Source organism: Hemiscyllium ocellatum, chromosome 7 (genome assembly GCF_020745735.1).
Source record: "Hemiscyllium ocellatum isolate sHemOce1 chromosome 7, sHemOce1.pat.X.cur, whole genome shotgun sequence".
In the NCBI taxonomy this organism is placed as follows: domain Eukaryota; kingdom Metazoa; phylum Chordata; class Chondrichthyes; order Orectolobiformes; family Hemiscylliidae; genus Hemiscyllium; species Hemiscyllium ocellatum.
The window spans coordinates 109565172-109583328 of record NC_083407.1 but is presented as its reverse complement, the minus strand read 5'-3'; the positions used below and the strand labels follow the sequence as shown (position 1 = coordinate 109583328).

The window sequence follows — 18157 nt, the reverse complement described above, 5'->3', positions numbered from 1 at the left end:
ACGTTTCTGTGGCCAACAGAGAAAAAGCAGAATGGTATGTTGTTTCCCTGGTGCCAGGATCAAGGATGTCTCAGAGAGGGTGCAGAATGTTCTCACGTTGAGAGGGCCAGCAGGAGGTCATTGTCCATATTGGAACCAATGACATTGGAAGGGAAAAGGTTGAGACTCTGAAGGGAGATTACAGAGAGTTAGGCAGAAATTTAGAAAGGAGGTCCTCAAGGGTAGTAATATCTGGATTACTTCCAGTGCTATGAGCTAGTGAGGGCAGGAATAGGAGGAAAGAGCAGATGAATGCATGGCTGAGGAGCTGGAGTATGGGAGAAGGATTCACATTTTTGGATCACTGGAATCTCTTTTGGGGTAGAAGTGACCTGTACAAGAAGGACGGATTGCACCTAAATTAAAAGGGGACTAATATACTGGCAGGGAAATTTGCTAGAACTGCTTGGGAGGATTTAAATTAGTAAGGTGGGACCCAGGGAGATAGTGAGGAAAGAGATCGATCTGAGCTGAGTACAGCTGAGAACAGAAGTGAGTCAAACAATCAGGGCAGGCAGGGACAAGGCAGGACTAATAAATTAAACTGCATTTATTTCAATGCAAGGGGCCTAACAGGGAAGGCAGATGAACTCAGGGTATGGTTAGGAACATGGGACTGGGGTATCATTGCAATTACAGAAACATGGCTCAGGGATGGGCAGGACTGGCAGCTTAATGTTCCAGGATACAAATGCTACAGGAAGGATAGAAAGGGAGGCAAGAGAGGAGGGGGAGTGGCATTTTTGATAAGGGATAGCATTACATGTGTGTAGACTGAGGATATTCCTGGAAATACATCCAGGGAAGTTATTTGGGTGGAACTGAGAAATAAGAAAGGGATGATCACCTTATTGAGATTGTATTATAGACCCCCCAATAGTCAGAGGGAAATTGAGAAACAAACTTGTAAGGAGATCTCAGATATCTGTAAGAATAATAGGGTGGTTATGGTAGGGGATTTTAACTTTCCAACCATCGACTGGGACTGCCATAGTGTTAAAGGTTTAGTTGGAGAGGAATTTCTTAAGTGGGTACAAGACAATTTTCTGATTCAGTATGTGGATGTACCTACTAGAGAAGGTGCAAAACTTGACCTACGCTTGGGAAATAAGGCAGGGCAAGTGACTGAGGTGTCAGTGGGGGAGCACTTTGGGGCCAGCGATCATAATTCTATTTGTTTTAAAATAGTGATGGAAAAGGATAGACTCAGTCTAAAAGTTGCCCCGCCCCCACGCCGATCTCCGTTTCCATGCCTAACCCCGCCCCCACTCCCAGCTCCAGCCCCACAGCAGGTCCTAGCTCCCAGCCCTGCCGTGTTTTCACCATCCCTCCAGACCTCCCCCTCTCTGAGGATGAAAGATCAGTCCTCAGCAGAGGCCTCACCTTCATTCCCCTACACTCTCGGATTAACGAGTTCAACACGCGGCGAGACATTGAACAATTCTTCCGCCGCCTTCGCCTCCGTGCCTACTTCTTCAACCAAGATTCTCGCCCACCCTCTGACGACCCCTTCTCCCGCCTCCAATACACCCCATCCACCTGGACGCCCCGTGCTGGCTTCTTACCCGCCCTCGATCTTTTTATAGCCAACTGCTGCCGCGACATTAACCGCCTCAACCTGATGATGCCCTCCACCGCATCTCCTCCACTTCCCGCTCCTCCACCCTTGAGCCCCGCCCCTCCAACCGCCACCAGGACAGAACCCCACTGGTTCTCACCTACCACCCCACCAACCTCCATATACAGCGTATCATCCGCTGTCATTTCCGCCACCTCCAAACGGACCCCACCACCAGGGATATATTTCCCTCCCCTCCCCTATCAGCGTTCCGAAAAGACCACTCCCTCCGTGACTCTCTCGTCAGGTCCACACCCCCCACCAACCCAACCTCCACTCCCGGCACTTTCCCCTGCAACAGCATGAAATGCAAAACTTGCACCCATGCCTCGTCCCTTACTTCTCTCCAAGGCTGAAAATGTGTTGCTGGTTAAAGCGCAGCAGGTCAGGCAGCATCCAAGGAACAGGAAATTCCGACGTTTCAGGCAAAAGCCCTTCATCATCTCTCCAAGGCCCCAAGGGATCCTTCCATATCCGCCACAAATTCACCTGCACCTCCAAACACATCATCTATCGCATCCGCTGCACCCGATGTGGCCTCCTCTATATTGGGGAAACAGGCTGCCTACTTGCGAAACGCTTCAGGGAACACCTCTGGGACACCCGGACCAACCAACCCAACCACCCCGTGGCTCAACACTTTAACTCCCCCTCCCACACCACCAAGGACATGCAGGTCCTTGGACTCCTCCATCGCCAGACCATAACAACACAACGGTTGGAGGAAGAGCGCCTCATCTTCCGCCTAGGAACCCTCCAACCACAAGGGATGAACTCAGATTTCTCCAGTTCCCCATTTCCCCTCCCCCCACCTTGTCTCAGTCAAATCCCTCGAACTCAGCACCATCCTCGTAACCTGCAATCTTCTTCCTGACCTCTCCGCCCCCACCCCACTCCGGCCTATCACCCTCACCTTGACCTCTTTCCACCTATCACATCTCCATCGCCCCTCCCCCAAGTCCCTCCTCCCTACCTTTTATCTTAGCCTGCTGTACACACTTTCCTCATTCCTGAAGAGGGGCTTATGCCCGAAACGTCGAATCTCCTGTTCCTTAGATGCTGCCTGACCTGCTGCGCTTTTCCAGCAACATTTTCAGCTCTAAATTAGAAAAGGCCAATTTTGACAGTATTAGGCTAGAACTTTCGAAAGCTGATTGGAAGCAGATGTTTGCAGGTAAAGGGATGGCTGGAAAATGGGAAGCCTTCAGAAATGAGATAACAAGAATCCAGAGAAAGTATATTCCTGTCAGGGTGAAAGGGAAGGCTGGTAGGTATAGGGAATGCTGGATGACTAAAGAAATTGAGGGTTTGGTTAAGAAAAAGAAGGAAGCATATGTCAGGTATAGACAGAATAGATCGAGTGGATACTTAGAAGAGTATAAAGAAATTAGGAGTATACTTAAGAGAGAAATCAGGAGGGCAAAATGGGGACATGAAATAGCTTTGGCAAATAGAATTAAGGAGAATCCAAAGGATTTTTGCAAATATATTAAGGACAAAAGGGTAACTAGGGAGAGAATAGGGCCCCTAAAAGATCAGCAAGGCGGCCTTTGTGTGGAGCCACAGAAAATGGGGGAGATACTAAATGAGTATTTTGTATCAGTTTTTACTGTGGAGAAGGACATGGAAGATATAGACTGTAGGGAAATAGATAGTGACATCTTGCAAAATGTCCAGATTACAGAGGAGGAAGTGCAGGATGTCTTGAAATGGTTAAAGGTGGATAAATCCCTAGGACCTGATCGGGTGTACCTGAGAGCACTGTGGGAAGCTAAGAAGTGATTGCTGGGCCTCTTGCTGAGATATTTGTATCATCGATAGTCACAGGTGAGGTGCCGGACCTGGAGGGTGGCTAACGTGGTGCCACTGTTTAAGAAAGGCCACAAAGACAAGACTGGGAACTATAGACCGGTGAGCCTGACCTTGGTGATGGGCAAGTTGTTGGAGGGAATCCTGAGGGACAGGATGTACATGTATTTGGAAAGGCACGGACTGATTCGGGATAGTCAGCATGGCTTTGTGCGTGGGAAATCACGTCTCACAAACTTGATTGAGTTTTTTGAAGAAGTAACAAAGAAGATTGATGAGGGCAGAGTAGTAGATGTGATCTGTATGGACTTCAATAAGGTGTTCGACAAGGTTCCCCATGGGACACCGATTAGCAAGGTTAGATCTCATGGAATACAGGTAGAACTAGCCATTTGAATACAGAATTGGCTCAAAGGTAGACGACAGAGGGTGGTGGTGGAGGGTTGTTTTTCAGACTGGAGGTCTGTGACCAGTGGAGTGTAACAAGGATCAGTGCTGGGCCCTCTACTTTTTGTCATTTACTTAAATGATTTGGATGCGAGCATAAGTTTACAGATGATGCCAAAATTGGAGGTGTAGTGGACAGCGATGGGGGTTTCCTCAGATTACAATAGGATCTGGACCAGATGGGCCAATGGACTGAGAAGTGGCAGATGGAGTTTAATTCAGATAAATGTGAAGTGTTGCATTTTGGGAAAGCAAATCTTAGCAGGACTTATACACTTAATGGTAAGGTCCTAGGGAGCGTAGCTGAACAAAGAGACTTTGGATTGCAGGTTCATAGCTCCTTGAAAGTGGTGTCGCAGGTCGATAGAATTGTGAGGTGTTTGGTATGTTTTCCTTTATTGGTCAGAGTATTGAGTACAGGAGTTGGGAGGTCATGTTGCGGCTGTACAGGACATTGATTAGGCCACTGTTGGAATATTGCGTGCAATTCTGGTCTCCTTCCTATCAGAAAGATGTTGTGAAACTTGAAAGGGTTCAGAAAAGATTTACAAGGATGTTGCCATGAGCTACAGGGAGAGGCTGAACAGGCTGGGGCTGTTTTCCTTGGAGCGTTGGAGGCTGAGGGGTGACCCAGTAGAGGTTTACAAAATTATGAGGAGCATGGATAGGGTAAATAGACAAAGTCTTTTCCCTGGGGTCAAGGAGTCCAGAACTAGAGGGCATAGGTTCAGGGTGAGAGGGGAAAGATATAAAAGAGACCTAAGGGGCAACTTTTTCACACAGAGGGTGGTACATGTGTGGAATGAGCTGCCAGAGGAAGTGGTGGAGGCTGGTACAATTGCAACATTTAAGAGGCATTTGGATGCGTATATGAATAGAAAGGGTTTGGAGGGATATGGGCCAGGTGCTGGCAGGTGGGACTAGATTGGGTTGGGATATGTGGTCGGCATGGACGAGTTGGACCGAAGGGTCTGTTTCCATGCTGTACCTCTCTATAACTCTAATTAGATGGGACTTTTACAGATTAATTTGTAAAAACCTATAAAATCTCTCAGAAGAATATGGTACTAGCTGTGAAAGGTTTTCTGAGTGACCATGCTTGAGAGTAATCCAAAATAAATGTGCTAGCTCTTGTAGTCATTGAAACATAATATCTGATAATCTGTTGACGCGTCTGAATGGGTTTAGCTTCAGTGTTTTATGATTGCACTTAGTTGGAATTCCCTGATAACTCTGAAACTTTTCTTGTGTTGATGTTCAACCTTCAGCCTTCATTTTTTTTCTGTTTTCTGAGAATTCAAAGCTAAAAATCCAATTTTGAGAATCCCTCTGGTGATATTTCAGCACATATTACCCACAGGACATTTGGGACCTGAAAGCTATATTTATGATCCTGCTTTCAGATATTATCTTCTAATGATCTTTTTGTGATCTTTTAGGCTTAAGAAGCACTATGAATCCTTTGAACCTACCCTGAGCAAGATCAAAGAGAAATATAATACTGCAATAAAGCAAAAAATGCTGACAAGTTTGGAGAAAGACAGAGCTCTAGTGCAGGTTTGTAATTGCATCTGTTTGAAAGATATAATTATAAAGTTTGAAATTGCAGTTCCTCCTATTCTTGCAGAATGCTGCAATTTGATACTTGTGTTTGAGCATAATAAGTTATTTTCCAGTTATGTTCAATGTGCATTCATGATAGCATTTAATATATTTAATAAAAGCTACCTTTTTCTGTACAGAAGTTGGCATGCACCTTGCTTGTCTCTGAAAAATGTTAGAATCCCCAAAGAGCCCAATAGCTTTGTAAAGAGATATGAGTTTCCTGGCAAATTCAATGGATCGCTGAAGACTTCACATTTAAAGAATTTTACTGTACAAATTTTAAATCAACATTGACTAAACATTACTTAAGAGGCAATCATTATACGAAAGTGCAGAAAAGATTATCACCTCTCCCCCCCCCCCCACAATGTTTTAACATAGACATGTACATTTTTTCTTCAAGAAAATAAGGAGGTAGAAAACATGAAACTGCAGGCCAGTTCTGTCAATATCTTATCTATATAAGATGTTAGAAATTATGCTTGAAGATGATATAGCTGTCACAATGAAAAGAATCAAGGCAACCAAGCACACTCAGCATGGTTTTATGAAATGGAAGCCAGGTATTATCAATTCATTGGACTTTGAGGAACTACCGTGTGGCATAGATTAGGGGAACTGGTGGAAGTATTGTAATTGGGCTTACAGAAGATATTTGAGATGGTGTCACATCAAAGGTTGTTGCAGAAAATAAAAATTCATTGTGTAGAGGAATAACATATTGGTGTGCACAAAAGATCATCTGGCTAACAGGAAGTAGAGAGTAAGCATAAATGGGCAATTTTCTGCTTAGTAAGAGTTATCAAGTAGTGTGTCATACGTCTTAGTTCTGAGGCCTCAACCTTTTGCAAATTATGTGAATGACTTGGATGAAGGGACTCCGATTAAACTGGTTTCTGTCATGTGGGTGAAATTCTTCATTTGGCTGCAAACTTCATTTTGAAGATTTCACCATTCCTCAAAAGTTCAGATGTGTGTATTAAATGTGGAAAGGCCAGCAACTACTCACTTTGTATCCAAGGTTTAAAGTGAACACTTGATGAGGCCTTTATTTGGGTATCCTGTACCTATGGCACCAGATCACATGGGCCTGTGGGCAGGCACACCTCAATCTCAGAACACTTCCCCCTCCCTGCCACTTCACTTCCCTTATTTAATTCTGCATAATGGACTTTTTTTTTAATTTTCTAAAACAGGAGTAACAATTTTGTGTTTCTACGAGGACATTTGGTAATAAGCTGCTCATGCAGCAATACCTTGTTTTGTCGGTGCTACGCACTGCTCTGAATATGGATAAAAGAGCAGAAGTCTTAAGTTGACATTAGGGTAGTATTTGCTGAAGTATGGCATCAAAGAACCCTCATAAAAATGGAAGTAAATGGGAATGCAGGGAGAAACCTGTCTGCTGGTTAGATTCTGACTCTACAGAAAGGAAGATGGTTGTGGTTATTGGAAACCCATTGTCCTAGGACATTACTGCAGAACTTCCACAATGTAGTGTTCTTGGCCCAATCCTCTTCAACTGCTTCATCAATGATATTTTCTTCATAATAAGGCCAGAAGTGAGGCTGGTGTACCTCCTCAAATACTGAAACGATCCATGTCCACATACAGCAAGACATGGATGACTCTAGGCCTAGAGTGACAAATGGCAAGTAACATTTGTACCACATAAGAACCAGGCAAATTTTACCATTTACTTTTGACATTCGAATTATCTTTGCTGAATTTCCCCAATATTAAGAGTCTGAGGATTGTCATTGACCGTAAATTGACGGATGCAGTTATATAAATGTTGTGATTAAAAGAGCGGGTCAGAGACCAAAGTTTATGTTGTTGATTACTGACCTCTTGTCTTTACAAAGCTTTTCCACTGTCTACAAAGTTCAAGTTAGGAGTATAATGGAATGCTGTCCACTTCCTTGGATTGGTGCAGCTGCGATCATACTTGAGTAGTTCAATCGCATCCAGGGTAAAGCGACCCATTAGATTGAAACCCCACACAGCCATCAACGTTCACTCCACCCAGCACTGACATATAGTGGCAGCAGTGTGTACCACCTAAAACGTACACGACAGCAACTCACCAATGCCTCACTGGCAGCACCTTTCAAACCTTTAATCTCATCTAGAAGGAGAAAGGTAGCAGATACACGGAAGCACCAATACCTTAAAATTCTTCACCAACCCACATACCATTCTGAGTTAACAACCCATTCCTTTACTATTGCTGGGGCAAAATCCTGGAACTCCCCTCCTCTTAGCTGTGTGGGTTTATGTACATCCCATGTATCATAGTGTTTTAAAAAAGCTGCTCATCACCACCTTCTCAAGGGCATTAGGAATTGGAAATGAATGCAAGCCTAATCAGAGGTGCCCATATCGCATGAATGAATATAAAGAATCATCAATATCTCTGTTGATCTTTTGTGAAAGCATTTTAAGCTATTGTGATACATCCTGAACATCATCTACAAGCTCAAAGATGAGGAAGCATTGAAACACTTATATAAGAGATGTAAGTGCATATTGTAATACTATAAGTTACTGATAGTAGGTTTGCTGATGACACTAAAATAGGCAGTATTGTGGACAGCATGGAAGATTATCAGAAATTGCAGCAGGACCATGATCAGCTGGGAAAGTAGGCTGAGAAATGGCAAATGGAGTTTAATATATTTACGTGAGGTCTTGCATTTAGGAACGCCAGATCAAGGTAGGAATTTCATGGTGAATGGTAGGGCCTTAAGGTGTGTAGTGGAACAGAGTGACCTTGGAGTTCAGTTTCACACTTGAGAATGGAGTCACAGGTAGACAGGGCAGTGAAGAAGGCTTTTGGCACACTGGTCTTCACCAGTCAGGGCCCTATGTATAGAAGTTGGGAAGTTATGTTGCAGTTATACAACATGTTGGTGAGGCTGCTCTTAGAGTACTGTGTTCAGTTCTGGTCACTTTTGTGACAAGAAGAATGTTTTAAAGTGGAAAGAGTGCAGAAGAAATTTACAAGGATGTTGCCTGGATTCAATGGTCTGAGTTATAGTGAGAGGTTGGACAAGCTAGGACTTTTATCTTTCTAGCGTAGGAGACTGAGGGGGGGGGGGGGGGGGGGGGGACCTCACAGAGGTATGTAAGATCATGAGAGGCATGGATTGAGTGAATGCACTCAACCTTTTTTCAGAGCTGGGAACTAGAGGGCATCAATTTAAGCTTAAAGGGGAAAGAATAAGGGAGATCCTGAGGAGCAAAGCGTGTAAGCATACAGAATGAGCTGCCAGTGGAAGTGGTTGAGGTAGGCACATTAACAACATTTAAAAGACATTTGGACAAATACATAGATAGGAAAGGACTAGAAGGATATGGCCCAAGTGCAGTGAAATGGGGTTAGCGTGGACGGACATTTTGGTTAGCATGGACCAGTTTGGGCCAAAAGGTCTGTCTCTGTGCTGTAAGACTACTGTATTGTAAATTACATCCCATTTTAGGTGATTTTAAAATGTCTAATCTTGATTATTTATGCTAGTAATAGTGAAGTGAGATTTAAATCCACCAAGCAACTCTAGTGTGTGTATATTTTAATGTTTGATTACATTAGTTTGTAGGGCTATGATATCAGAACTGTGGAAAGTTAGGACTGTAACGTTAGGGCAGTCTGAATCTGAACCAGGTTGGGAACAGAATCCTAGTAAACCATCAACTAGAGGGGTAGAGAGAGCGAGAGGGCTTTAAAATTAAAAAAAGGTGAGAGTTCAAAATTGGGCAGATGTAGTAAATCGAGGTATGGAGCAAGGTTGTAATACGGGAAATGAAGGTCAGAGAATGACGCCGAGGGACAGAGAGAGTAAATCTAGTACTCCAACAGTCATGACTAGATGTTACAAGGGTAACAAAAAGTCATAATTAAAGCTTCTGCATCTGAATGTCCATAGCATTTATAACTGCATAAACTAATTGCTAGCAAACTAATACCGAAATATCTGAAAAAGCTCTGATAGCTGTTATGGATATGAGGCCACATAATGACAAACATTGGGTCCTAAAACACACACAAACAAATTACTGGAAAAACTCAACAGGTCTGTGGAGAAATAATAGAGTTAACATTTTGAGATCTTTCTTCAGAACTTTTATTTAGTTTGCACAGCACTCCCTTTTTAAAGAAGGGTGAAAGAACAAAATCAGGAAATTACAGACCAGCTAGTCATTCATGTATAGTGGGGAAACTATTGGAGTCTATAATCAAGGATGGGGGTAACAGAATATTGAATTAATCAGGGAGGGCTGGCATGGATTCATGCGTGACAAACCTCTTAGAATTTCTTTTGAAGAGGTGACTGACTTAATGGACAGGGGAATATCTATGGAAGTTGTTTATATGGATTTCCAGAAGGCATTTGATGAAGTCCCACATTAAAGACTGTGAGCTAAGGTAGAAGCCCATGGAATTGAGGGAATATTACTGACACGGCTGGAAAATTAGATGAGTTCAGTAGGTGACAGAAAGTAGGAATACTATGTTTTGGGCAAAAACCCTTCATCAGCCTTTCTTCGCCTTTCCTAAGATATGGTGCCCAGATCTATTCACACAACCCCGGCTCTAACCAGAGTTCTGTACAACTGCAGCATAACTTCTGTGGCACGGTGGCTCAGTGGTTAGCACTACTGCCTCACATCACCAGGGTTCCAGGTTCGATTCTAGCCTCAGGTGACTGTGTCGAGTTTGCACATTCTCCCCATGTCTGCGTGGGTTTCCTCCACGTGCTCCGGTTTCCTCCCAGTCCAAAGATGTGCAAGCCAGGTGAATTGGCCGTGCTAAATTGCCCATAGTGTTAGGTGCATTAGTCAGAGGGGAAATGGGTCTGGGTGGGTTATTCTTCGGAGGGTCGGTGTGGACTGGTTGGACCGAAGGGCCTGTTTCCACACTGTAGGGAATCTAATCTAATGTACTCAAATTGGCAGATGTGACCAATAGTGTCCCACAAGGTTCTGTGTTAGGGCCTCAGTTACTCACATCATTTATAAACAACTTGGATAATGGCATAGAAATTCATACATTCAAATTTGCTGATAACACAAAGTTAGGCAGTGTAGATGGTAGTCAGTCATATCACTTTGTAATTTTATGGTAAGTGTATTGGCAAAACTATCGCAGATGGAATTCAGTGAGAAGCAAGTGATGAGGTTATCAGTTTTGGACTGAAAAAGGATAAATGGGGGTATGAAGTTAAGTACAATGAATGTTCAAAGAGATTTATGGTTCAGGTGCATTGATCTCCAAAATGTCACAAACAATTGCAGAAAATTGTCAAAGCTAATGGAATGCATGTGCTTGTATCTAGAGGAATGGAATACAAGGATGCAGAAGTTATGTTGCAGTTGTATAAAACTCTGGTTAGACTTGGGGTTCTGTGAATAGATCTGGGCACCATGTCTTAGGAAAGGCTAAGAAAAGCTGATGAAGGACTTTTGCCGGAAACGTCGATTTTCCTGTTTCTCAGATGCTGCCTGACCTGCTGTGCTTTTCCGGCACCACTCTAATCTTGACTCTAATCTCTAGCATTTGCAGTACCCACTTCCGCCCTGAGAATTAGGGCCAAACTGTTCAAGAGAGATGCTAGCACTTTTACACATAAAGATGTTTGGAAAGCTCTTCTGCAATGGCAGTGGATGCAGGATCAGTTGCTACTTTTAAATCTGAGTTAGATACATTTTTGTTAAGCAAACGTATTAAAGAATATGGGCCAAAGTCTGGTATAAGCATTTAGGCCTCGGATCTGCCATGATATTATTGAATATGCTCAAGGGCTGAATGGTCTACTCCTGTTCTATCTTTCTGTGTCCCAGTGATGTAATGGTTAGAGTTTACCTTGTTTCATGAAACCATCAACATACAGGGATCTTGGTGTTCTATTTTAAAATTCTAATCCTGTTTTCCAGCACTTAACCCATAGTCTTGTATGCCTTGCTATCAGAATTGCATATCTGAATAGTTTTGTTATGATGGTTCCTGTCTCTACCACAAAAAATCTAGTGTATAGGTGTAGAAAGTAATTGAGAATGCTTATGGATGCTATCTCTTATTGTGAGAGGAATCCAACATAAAAGTAGGATGTTAAGCTTCAGTTATATTGGCATTAGTGTGACCACATCTCAAATAATGTTTATTGTTTACATCTCCTGATTGAAGGAAGGATTTAATGTATTGGAGGTTCACAGGAGGTTTACTAGGTTAATATCTAGAATGGAGTTATTGTCTTATTATGAAAACTGGACAGATTAGTCTTTCTTCCACTGGACTTTTGAAGAGTAAAAGGTGACTTTATTATCGTTTTATACAATACTGAATGGTTTTGTCAAGATGGTTGAGGGAAGGAATTTTCTTGTTGTGGGTGAGTCCAGAACTAGAAAGCAAAATTTTGAATTTGATGTATTATTTTTTTCTCTGAGGGTTGCACAGCTTTGCAGATGTTAGAGGCACAGGCATGGAGTTATAAATGTATTAAGCACATTAAAAAGCCCCTTCAGCCAATTGCATTTGCACCAGTCAAAAACAGCCACCTAACTATTCTCATCTCAAATGCGCATCTAAATGTAGAGAGTCATATAGCATGGAAACATACCCTTCCGATCAACGAGTCCATGCTTAACATAATCCCAAACTAAACTAGTCCCTGCTGCCTGCTCCTTGCCTATGTTTTCTATATTCCCACCACCATCTGGGTGAGAAAGGTTTTTCTCACATCTCCTCTCAACCTTCTGTCTTTTACTTTAAATCTATGCTCCTTGGTCTTTGATCTGTCCATTACGGGGAAAAGTTTCTTCTTGTGTACCCTACCGATATCCCGTATAATGTTATACAGTACAATCAAGTCCCCTCTCAGTATCCTGGGAGGCTCTAAGGAAAACAGCGCCAGTCTATCAGATCTTTCTTCATAACTGAAACATTCTGGTAAATCTCATCTGCATCCATTCCAGTGCTATTACATCTCAGCAACAACCTGAATACCAGAACCGAGCACAGTATTTTAGCTGTGGCCGAGCCAATGTTTCACACACTTCCAGTATAGACCCCCTAGCTTAAATTCTGTGCCTCTGCTAATAAAGGCAAGTATATCACATGCTTTCTTACCCATTTTACTCACTTGACCTAATAACAACACACCAGATGACCTCCTTCTTTAAAGACTGCAAATTCCCTTCCCATGTGGTTAAAGATGCCCTCCAATGCATCTCGTTCACATCCCACACCTCCGCTCTCAGACCCCACCCCTCCAACCATAACAAGGACAGAACACCCTGGTGCTCACCTTCCACCCTACCAACCTTCACATAAACCAAATCATGTACCGACATTTCCGCCACCTCCAAAAAGACCACCAGGAATATATTTCCCTCCCCACCCCTTTCCGCCTTCCGCAAAGACCGTTCCCTCCGTGACTACCTGGTCAGGTCCACGCTCCCCCCCCCCACAACCCACCCTCTCATCCTGGCACCTTCCCCTGCCACCGCAGGAACTGCAAAACCTGCGCCCACACCTCCTCCCTCACCTCCATTCAAGGCCCTAAAGGAGCCTTCCACATCCATCAAAGTTTTGCCTGCACATCCACTAATATCATTTATTGTATCCGTTGCTCCCGATGCGGTCTCCTCTACATTGGGGAGACTGGACGCATCCTAGCAGAGCGCTTTAGGGAACACCTCCGGGACACCCGCACCAATCAACCACACTATGCTACTTTCTCCCCACCACCACCATCCTCTAGCTTATCTCTCCACGCTTCAGGCTCTGTGCCTTTATTCCTGATGAAAGGCTTTTGTCTGAAACGTCAATTTTACTGCTCCTCGGATGTTGCCTGAACTGCTGTGCTCTTCCAGCATCACTAATCCAGATATCTGGTTTCCAGCATCTGCAGTCATTGTTTTTACCTAATAACATAAGGGACTGGTCTATATGCACATCAAGGTTCCTCTCATTTTCGGTGCTTCTCAGGGCCCTACATGTTAATCATACATTTCCTTGCCTTGTTTATCCTGTCCGAGCGCCTCATCTCACATTTATCCATATTAAATTCCATTTGCTATTGATCAGCCATCTATCCACCCTGGTTAAGAAAGGAGGGAAGCAGAAGGCAGGAAACTATAGGTTGGTTAGCCTCACCTTGGTTGTTGGTAAGATTTTAGAGTCTATTATTGAGGATTAGAGATTGCAGAATACTTGAGAGTGTGCAATAAAATAAGGCTTTGTCAGCACGGCTTTTTCAGGGAATGGTTAGGCCCAACAAATCTATGAAATGTCTTTGAGGAGGTAATGAGCAAGTTAGGTAAAGGAGAGCCAGTGGACATAATCCATTTAGATTTCCAGAAGGCATTTGACTGGATGCCAAACAGGAGGCTGCTAAATGTGATAAGAGCCCATGGTATAAGGGGTAAGATACTGGCATGGATAGAGGATTCATTGACTAGCAGAAGGCAGAGAATGGGGGTAAAGGAGTCAGGATGGCATTTGGTGACTAGTGGAGTTCCGTAGCGGTCAGAACTATTCATATTTTGCATTAGCAATCTGGATGAAGACTGAGGGCACCATTGCTAAGTTTGCAGCAGAAATATAAGTGGAGGGACAGGTAGTTTTGAGGAATTGAAAAGTCTACAGAAGGAGTTGGACAGGCTAGGAGAGTGGACAATGTAATGGCAGATGGACAACAATTTGGAAAACTGTGAGGTTTTGCACTTTGGTAGGAAAAATAGAGGCCTAGACTATTTCCTAAAAGGAGAAGGGCTTTGGAAATCTGAAGTACAAAAGCACTTGAGAGTCTGAGTTCAGGATTCTCTTAAAATAAGCAAGCAGGTTCTATTAGAAGTTGGAAGACAGATGCATTCATTTTGACATGAGCAAAGATTACTGCTGAGGCTGTATAATGTCCTGCTCAAATTACATTTGGAATATTGTGAGCAGTTTTGGGCCTCATATCTAAGGAAGGATGTGCTCGCCCTGGATGGGATCCAGAGGGGGTTCACAAGAATGACACCAGGATTGAAGGGCTTGTCATATGAGGAACAGTTGGTGACTTTGAGTTTGTACTCAGTGGAGTTTCAAAGGATGAGTGGGGATCTCATTGAAACTTTAGGAATACTGAGAGACCTGGAGAGACTAGGATCAGAGGGCAGAGCTTCGGAGTGAAAGGACAACCCTTTAAAACTGAGATGAGGAGCAATTTTGTCAGTCAGAGATGAATCTGTGGAACTCATTGCTGCAGAGGGCTGTAGAGTCCAAGTCATTGAATGTCTTTAAGACATAAGTAGAGAGGTAAGGAGATCAAAGGTTATGGGGAGAAAGTAGGAGAATGAGGTTGAGGGACACATCAGTCTTGGTTAACTGTTTCTATTACTTATGGTCTTATTGAGTAGCAGGGATGAATTATGGATTAAACAATGCTTCTTGGGTGTGCATTGTCTCAGTAAAGGTATTCTGTTTAACATTGGGGTGTTTACAATTGAAGGTTGACCCTGCAATGTTCTATTGACATTATAAGGAAAAACATTTGGACATATTCATAATGCATGTCAATGACCTTTTCTGTTGGGAGGCACAAATTACTTGTGGATAAAAATTATTGGTTGACTTAGGAAGTAATTAAAAGTAGACAGTCATGCTTTTGGGACATCAAGTATGTGGGATGGAAATTGAGTGGAATGAGGCAAATGTAGTTCTGCAGCAAGAGTTTTTCTTGGAAAATATCAATCCAATTGTGATTAGTTGTGCCAAATCTGCACAGAAAGACATGACTGCAATGAAACAGCTGAGGAGTCTCATCAGGCATCTTAAATGCTTAAGAATACCGATGAGGCCACTTGCAATTTTGATGTTCTGGAAGTTGTTGATCATGAAAAATTCAAAGGTGGAAGACATCTTGACAGCAAATAAAAATTTTAAAAGTGTTGAAAATACAGGATAGTACGCTTACACTTTTTGCTTTGGGAAATGCCAATAAAGTGATTTTAATAATATCTCACATGCAAATCTTGGCAATGGATTTTCCTGTGGAGGAGGCTTTGTGATATTTCTCATGGGAGGAAAATTGGAAGTGTTGGCCCTTGGTCTAGAAGAGAAAAGAAATAAGAGCAGTGAGCACTTTAAAAGGGGAAGTGGCATTTCCTTGTGGGCCTGATCCTGGGCCTGGCTAGCCATCAACGGGTGCAGGCAGCAGGCTGGAAGGGGGTCCCTGTTCGGCCTGCCTCTCTTACACGGTTACATTCATACATGGATGTCCTTGATTTGATTTTTGATTTGATTTATTCTTGTCACATGTATTGAAGTACAGTGAAAAGTTTTGTTTTGTGTGCAGTATAGGCAGATCATAATATATGAAAATCATAGGTGATTGAACAGACCAAGGAATACAAGTTATTGCTGCAAAGTAGGTGTATAAAAAGCAAGATCAACATTACATTTGAAATTTGAGAGGTACATTCAGAAGTCTAGTAACAGCAGGGAGGAAACTGTTATTGAACTGTTGGGACATGTGTTTAAGCTTTTGTATCTTCTGTCTAACAGAAGAGGTTGGAAAAACTTCTAACCGGGGTGAGAGGGTGCTTTGATGTTGATTCCTTTTTGCAGCAACAAGAATTGTAATGGAGTCAATAGATGGAAAATTGGCTTGTGTGATGGTCTGAGCTGTGTTCACAATTTTATGTACTTTCTTATGCTCCTGGACAGAGCATCTGCCATACCAAGTTGTGGCACAAGAATTTGTTAAAGTTAGTGAGGGTTCTTATGGACATGCCAAATTTCCTTAGCCTCCTAAGGAAGAAGAAGCATTGTTGTGTCTTCTTGACTGTTGCATCAGTGCAGGTGATTCAGGACAGATTGGTGGTGATCATCACTCCAAGGAGCTTGATGTTCTGGACCATCTCCACCTCAGCTCCATTGATGTAGGAACAGGTGTGGCCTCCTCCTCGCTTCCTGAAGTCGATGATCAGTTTTTTAATTTTGCTGTCAGGAGAGATTTTTATCTTTGCACCATGTCACCAAGCACTTGGTCTCTTTCCTGGAATGGGAGAGAGAACTTGCGGTGTGCACCAATACCCTCAAAACATATGGAAAGAATTGGCCACCATGGATGCTGAGATGCAAGATGTCCCCTTCCAACAGCATTTGATTTAATCTCTCCCTCTTTCCCTATCTTGGTTCATTTTTGTTATTGTTGCACTGCCCCGACTTGAAATTTGTTGCTGTTTTAGTTGGTTGGTGGGGGGATTTGCTTGTTGATTTGCAGAAAAAAAAAGCTGAGTTCTTAAACAGTGCAGAGAAGCAGGCAAGTTGGAGGACCTGCTCCACCTGTGAAATAAGGGCCACTATTCCATTAGCCTTCCTGATTACCTGCTCCACCTGTGTTTAATTCACAAGAACCCCCAAGTCCTTTTGTGTTTGAGTTTTGCAGTGTTTCTCTATTGAAATAATGCACTGTCCTTTTGTTCTCCCTTCCAAAGTGAAAAATTTAATATTTTCCAAAATGAGAAGAGTTGAGGATGGCATGGACTTGTTCTTGAGATGGGCTAAACTGGCCGTTAAAGGGCTTATGCCCGAAATGTCAACTCTCCTGCTCCTTGGATGCTGCCTGACCTGCTGTGCTTTTCCAGCGCTACACATTTCAACATTAACAGGTCCAGATAATGGGTCCTAGAGAGTCATAATTCCCAACTACCAACTCTCTCCCATCGCCATGCCCATACCTAGGTGTCCTTGGAGAGTAAGCCCTTGGTATCTGCCAGTACCCTTAAAGCTATTATAGGGCAGTGGGTCCTCTGGAGGCTGGAGTGCATTATCTCCCCCACCAAGATGATTTGGATTTGGTTTATTCCTTTGTTTTCTTCATTTTTTAAAAATTACAGTTGTGATTAGGTGATCAATTTTCAAAATTAAGAAGTAAGAGCTGAGTTCTTATCCTTGAAGCTTTTAGAGAGAAGTAAGCAATGCAGGGACTGGTTGCACTAATTCCCCCACCAACTCAGTTTTGCTTTTGATCTTTCCTGTGTTTTCCCCACCTATTTGATTTTAGTTATTGTCATACTGCCTCTAATACATAGTGTGTTCATTGTTTGTTAATTGGGTAATTTTGACACATTGGTTGTGGGTTCCTCAAGAAAATCTGAACCCAAAAATAAGGAGCTGAGTTCTTACAGTGCTGCTGGTGGGAAGGGTATGTTGTAATTTGTGAATTGGGTTTTTTGTTAACTGGTTATTTTGTTAATTTGCTGGAAGGTCAGATTAACGGGGGGGACAAAAAAAGCTGAGTTTGTGAAACTTTAAGAGATTTCTGGGCATCCTCACCAACTCCATTTTTATTGCTTCCTCTTTTTTTTAGTTTTACTGCCCCCGGTGGGCAATGTTTATTGTAATTCATTAATTGGGTGTTCGGCTAATTGGTAGTGGGGTTCAAAAATTAAAAAGAAATGAGCTGAGTTCTTCCCCACTGTGATATTGGGTTTTGGATAGACTGCAACAAGAGAAAAGTGGAAACCTATGTTTGTCTATCCGACAGATTTACCATAAAATATTTGCAAATCTCTGGAAGTCTTTTGCTGCTTAGTTTACCATTATTAATATTGATGTATGAAACATGTTAAATTTGGAAGTTAACTTCA

General features: G+C 42.8%; 1 protein-coding gene across 1 annotated transcript in view; it reads left to right on the top strand.

The window, feature by feature from the left end:
- The window catches only part of LOC132817667 (sperm-associated antigen 16 protein), a 1000178-nt gene that overhangs the window by 86938 nt on the left and 895083 nt on the right, over nt 1–18157 (top strand). Inside the window, exon 7 of the mRNA XM_060828166.1 lies at nt 5353–5470. Within this exon, the coding sequence (XP_060684149.1) occupies nt 5353–5470 (118 nt within the window). The remainder of the gene's footprint in view (nt 1–5352; nt 5471–18157) is intronic.